At 49.1% G+C, this 5,770-nt stretch overlaps 1 protein-coding gene across 1 annotated transcript; it reads right to left on the bottom strand.

Moving 5' to 3' along the window:
• Positions 1-2,439: 2,439 nt before the first annotated feature.
• LOC123142490 (uncharacterized) lies at positions 2,440-4,142 on the bottom strand. The gene is made up of 3 exons (XM_044561386.1): positions 3,653-4,142; positions 2,513-3,598; positions 2,440-2,456 (listed from the first exon to the last, which is right to left on the bottom strand). Exons 1-3 carry the CDS (start codon positions 4,140-4,142, stop codon positions 2,440-2,442), a joined length of 1,593 nt encoding a protein of 530 aa, XP_044417321.1.
• Between the last annotated feature and the right edge of the window lie 1,628 nt (positions 4,143-5,770).

The raw sequence follows: 5,770 nt of genomic DNA, 5'->3' as shown, positions 1-5,770 counted from the left end.
CCTGGGGCTGGGCCTCTATAACACAAAATTCTGAAAGAAATACAAATAGATGTATGTGTACTTGCTGGGCCACGACTGGGCTATAGCCCCAGTTGCCCAGGCCTAATTTTGCCCCTGCTTGGCCGAGAGCAACTAGTTAACGATTGCTCCTTTGGAATCCTCGCAACGATCAGCGCCACTTGGCGCGCTCTCAGCCATTCGTCACGTGTCGCGCTCTGGACGCTTCCTCCGGATTTTATTTTTTTATTTTTCCGTACGCGTTTTCGGCTTTTTAAACGGTTTTTTTGATGTTTTGGTTTTCCCCAGTCTTCTTTAGCTTTTCGATCAAAAAAATTCGAAAAATAATTTGCTTGAAAAAAATGCGTTTTTCTTTCTTTCGCGAAAGTCATGGTTTTTCTTCAACGAGAGGCACGGTTGTGCTTTAGCGAGAGTCACGGCCGTGCCTTTCGGAAACGGAAAAAACGCGTTTTCTGTTCTTTTTTTTCGCGAGAGTTACGGTTTTGCTTCCATGAGAGGCATGGTTGTGCTATCGCGAGAGTCACGGCCGTGCTCTCGGAAAGGAAAAAACAAAACGCGTTTTCTGTTTTTCTTTCTTTCGCGGGAGTTACGGTTTTGCTTCCGCGATAGGCACGGTTGTGCTTTCGCGAGAGTGACGGTCGTGCCTCTCGGAAAGGAAAAAAAATACGCGTTTTCTGTTTTTTTTTCTTTCGCGAGAGTCACGATTTTGCTTTCGCGAGAGGCACGGTTGTGTTTTCGCGAAAGTCACGGCCGTGCCTCTCGGAAAGGGAAAAAAAATACTCGTTTTCTGTTTTTTTTTTCTTTCGCGAGAGTCACGGTTTTGCTTTCGCGAGAGGCACGGTTGTGCTTTCGCGAAAGTCACGGCTGTGCCTCTCGGAAACGAAAAAAACGCGTTTTTTTGTTTTTTTCCTTCCACGAGAGTCACAGTTTTGCTTCCACGAGAGGCACGGTTGTGATTTCGCGAGAGGCACGGGCGTGCCTCTTTCGGAAAGGGAAAAACCGTGCTCCCGGTTGGTTTTTCCGTCCGATTTTTTTCATCCGGTTTTTTTCGTGAAAAAAAGTTCGTCAAAACCTATCAACATGGGATCTAGTTTTGAAGATCTCAACGCGAGGAATCGAATGATGAAAACGGTTCGAGATTTAAACGCACTGTTTAAGAGATAAAACATTTTGAATAAACAGATCTAGAAAAAAAAACTCCCAGATTGCAATAAGTGACGTGTTTCATGTGCGCCACTTGTCGTGACCTGGGAAAGTGAAGTGTTCTTTACCACGAATATTTTTTAATTAGTGATTTCGTGCTCGGCGACCATCGACGCAGCGTAAGCCGGTGTGGTCATGTGGCAGTAAAATATCATGTACAGGCTCCGCGTGGCAGGGCGATGAGAACTCGTCGGCGCCAGCTGCTTGCTTCACCGTCATCATTGCGTACTCCTGCTGTCCTGCATTCATGACGCCTTCTTCCCGACGGAACTACATCTTGTTGCTCTTAGCGGCAATGCTTATAATCTTTAAATATACTATATGCTTCTTAAGTTTTGTGAATTCAGGTGGTAGTACTACTATCTTAAGACATTTTCCAAAAGGGGGTTGATTCTGATGGTGTCTCACTTTCGACGGGCGTGTTTGTTAAGCTCAACGGCTACACCCAATTTCATTATGGGCTTGAAGAGGATTACTATGTCATGAATGACGATTTAATTCCTCGCATTTGGAATCGCCACGATGATGGACCTGACCATGAAGCTAACCCTGATGATGACTTGCAAGATAGGGATGTAACCCAGAGAGGAAAAACAAAGTAGTGGCTGCACCCAAGTTTGATGCACCCACGCAATTAACAGTAAAAAAAAAGTTGAAACTTCGTGGCATTGATTATGAGCAAATGTTTTACAACCTTGCAAAGTTTGGTCGCCAAACAGCATTGAATGATCTTCATATGAAATGAAATACAAACTCTTGCTCTGCACCCATGTTTCAGATTTTATATTTGAGTGCAAACTTTTTCTTTTTGTACAGAACTCCTCGAATGTCCTTTCGACATAAAATTTTGCAAGCACCTAAAACATTTGGTTACCGAAAAAGGCTTTCGCCCCGCTTTATAAATAAAGTAATCACCGAGCACAAAGTCAACAAAGGATCAACCGAACAACACACACACAACGCCACCGCAGACAATGTCCAACTGACACGAACCCAAACACCACACGGGTCCAGCTGTGGGCACAGCACAATAAGCCCAACAAGGACGCACAACACACACACACGGCGGCGACGAGGTGACGAGGTAGAGGAGATCTAATCCGGCTCCGGTGGTGGTGGTGGGGGGGGGGGGTGGTGGGGAGCGGCGGAGCCATCCGGAGAGCCATCACGCAAAGCTGGGTGATGATGGAGGTGATGGCATCTCTCTCCCTGGGACGGCTAAGCGGCCGCCAAAGCTGCAAGTAACCAGACCATTTGAACAGAGCGTCAGCAGCGCGACGAAGAGGGATACACTGAATCACAAGCTTATTCCTAACAGTCCACAGCGTCCAGGCAAGCACGCCGATGGTCAACCACCTAATGTGGCGAGACGAGGGCGGTAATGCCTGGAGTTCGGCGAAGAGAGCGGGAAAGTTGTTGTGATCCCAGTTTCCACCCACAATTTCACGGAAACAGCTCCATAGGAACTGCGCGGACACACGGGTGAAGAAAATATGGTTTGAATCCTCTTTGCAATGCCCATCGCCAGGGCCGTTGCGTTTCAGGACCTCCACACCGGACGGAAGGCGGCCGCGGATCCATTGCCACAAGAAAATCCTAATTTTCAAGGGGAGCCGGATCTCCCAGATGGTGGTAAGAGCCTCGGTTCCCGGAGAGGGGGCGATAGCCTGGTAGAGTGATTTAGTGGATAATAGACCAGATGGCTCTAGACGCCACCTGGTGCGATCATCTCCCACATCTAGCTCAGGCTCGTGCAGCGCGATGCAGTCGAGCAAGTCATGCCAAGCAGCATTCTCAGCCGGTCCAAACGGTCGCCGGAACGCGAGTTTCCCTAAGTCAATAAGGGCTACCGCGACAGAAATTCGCGGGTCTACCGCGATGGTGAACAGGTCAGGAAAACGAGCCGCGAAGGGGGCGTCCCTAGCCCAGCGATCGAACCAAAACAGCGTGGCGGTGCCAGATCCAACCGCAATCGAGGTCCCAATGCGGAGGACTGGGAGGAGCTGTATGATGGATTGCCAGAACTGGGAGCCACCGGACCGCTGACAAAAGGCGAGCGGCTGGCCACGGAGGTATTTCTGCTGGATGATGCGGAGCCATAAGCCACACTCACCGTTCGTAATCCGCCAAAGCCACCTAGTCAGGAGTGAAATGTTCATGCGTTTGGAGGACATGATCCCGAGACCGCCCTGATCGCGAGGCTTACAGATCTCAGTCCACCGAACCATGTGGTACTTCTGTTTGTCGCCCTCGTCAGCCCAGAAGAAGCGCCCCTGAACTCTAGCAATCTCATGGTGCAGAGTCTCAGGCAGGCTGTAGAAGCTCATAATGAATAAGAGCAGGCTGGATAGGGACGAGTTAATGAGCACAGTCCGGGCTGCCTTAGAGAGCCACCATCCCTACCAAGGCTCAATTCGGTGCTGGAGCTTGCCCATCGTGGGGCGCAGCTCGACCACCGTGAGCCTCGAGTCACTAATGGGTATCCCCAAATAGGTCGTGGGGAAGCTCCCAAGTGTACAGTTAAGACGGTCCGCGATGCTCTGCCGTTCATCATCGGAGTAGCCCAAAACCATCACTGTACTCTTATTGAAGTTAATCCCGAGGCTAGACATCTGCTGAAAGCAGAGCAGGAGGAACTTCAAGTTCGTGATGTCGCTCGCATATCCTTCCACCATGATAATGGTGTCATTCGCATATTGGAGGAGGGAAATCCCGTTCCCTCCTACTAGATGCGGGACTATGCCCTTGATATGGCCTGCAGCCTTGGCCTTATCTAAGATGGCTGCCAGGCCATCAACCACCATGTTGAGGAGGAACGGGGAGAAGGGATCGCCCTGACACACCCCACAGAAGGTGGGGAAGTATGGGCCAATCTCGCCGTTAATGTTCACCGCAGTCCGGCCCGTGGAGACCATTTGCATCACGCGGGTCATCCAACGGTCGTCGAAGCCCTTTCAGAGCAGGCATTCCCGAAGGAAGGTCTAGCTGACCGTGTCATATGCCATGTGAAAGTCTAGTTTCAGATGTTTTTGATCTGTTTTCTAAGTTCTCGATCGTGGGTGTAGCGTGGGTGCAATCTCTGTGGATGTAGAATAACCACACTCAAAAATAAAAGTTGCAAGAGGCGCTAGCTCTTCTCTTCGGCAATCAAACGGACACCCTCCTATACAGACTGCCAGCCGACAAGCTGGTTGATGTTCTGTACGCTTCCTGTCCTGGACCTCGTTTAGCTGAGGACCAGCTGGGGTATGCCCACTGTGTCCATGCCCGACCACCTCTCTTGGCGCTGGACCAGTAACGGAGGCTACTCGGCGAGCTCCTGCTATATGCTGCTACGGTGCGCTGTTCACCGGCTCCATCCCAGCCCACCTCTGGCGCCTGATGTCGAAATCCTGGGCTCCTCTCCGTGTCAAGCTCGTTGTTTGGATGGCGGGCCTCGACCGCCATTGGACCTTGGCCAGGCTTGCTCGCCATGGTCTGCATCATGCTGACCACTCCGCTCTCTTTGACCAAGATCCTGAAATCATGCAGCACATCATCATCGGATATCCGTTCTCTTGGCAGGTCTGGCAGGATCTGCTCACCTAGTACCGTGCCACCTTGGGTCTGCCGGCCACAAAGACTTCCTCCCCCGGTGTGCCTCCATCATCGACGCCTCGCCCACCAGCCTTCGGAAGGGTATTGCTTTGCTTGCAATCCTAACGGCATGGTCTATCTTGTGGCTTCGCAACCGTTGCATTTTTTATGGCGAGCACCCCTCTACCCAACGTCTGGTTTTGGCGATCTTGGATGAAGCTAAATCTTGGGCACATGCGGGTGCCTGCGGGTTAGACGCTTCACCCTCTTGGGTGAGCATCCCATGTCTATCGATCTTACAATGTCTAACAAGGTCCATTTACATCTCTCGGACACTCCATTTCTCTGTGGCGTTCCGTGAGAATATGACCCATTTGACACTCCATTTTACCCATTCAAATGAGTCATAATCAAATGACTCCAAAAGTCTACAACTATGGAGTTTCTTCATGCACTTCTTGCCATTATGACCCAAATGGTAGTGCCATAAACAAGTGGAATTCGAATCCTTTGTCTTGCGATAATTAGGGTCAATGTTATGGATGTGTATATCACAATCAAGATTAATAATAAATAAACTGTTCACAAGGGAGCATGACAATAAAATATATTATTCGTATAAATCAAACAACGATTCTTCTCAAAATTGAACGAACAACATGATCCAGAAATAATGTCTTTCTTAAGGCTAGAACATAGTAACAATTACTAAGCACTAAAATAAACCATGATGATAAATGTATAGATAGGACGCTGATGGCGAGCAAAACAACTTTTATTCCATTCTCAAGGCGCATCAACACATCATCCGTTGCGCTTCTGGTTAGATCTGTGCCAAGCGTGTACAAAAAAGTGATTGATCCTCTTAAAACTCAAATTATGCAGATCCATGCCAAAGAGAAAACCCACATTTGTCTAGTGTTCACCTTTTTTTAGGAAATTCTCTAGTATTTACCTTAACTTAGCAGACAGT

This window comes from Triticum aestivum, chromosome 6D (genome assembly GCF_018294505.1).
Source record: "Triticum aestivum cultivar Chinese Spring chromosome 6D, IWGSC CS RefSeq v2.1, whole genome shotgun sequence".
NCBI lineage: Eukaryota > Viridiplantae > Streptophyta > Magnoliopsida > Poales > Poaceae > Triticum > Triticum aestivum.
This window is presented reverse-complemented; position numbering and strand designations above follow the sequence as displayed.

Bases quoted from the DNA above. Each gene is read 5' to 3' on its own strand.
- LOC123142490 (XM_044561386.1), bottom strand. From the start codon at position 4,142: ATGCAAATGGTCTCCACGGGCCGGACTGCGGTGAACATTAACGGCGAG. The intron at 3,599-3,652 runs GCAAGCTCCAGC...TCTCTAAGGCAG, and splicing joins CGAGCTGCGCCCCACGATGG to CCCGGACTGTGCTCATTAAC.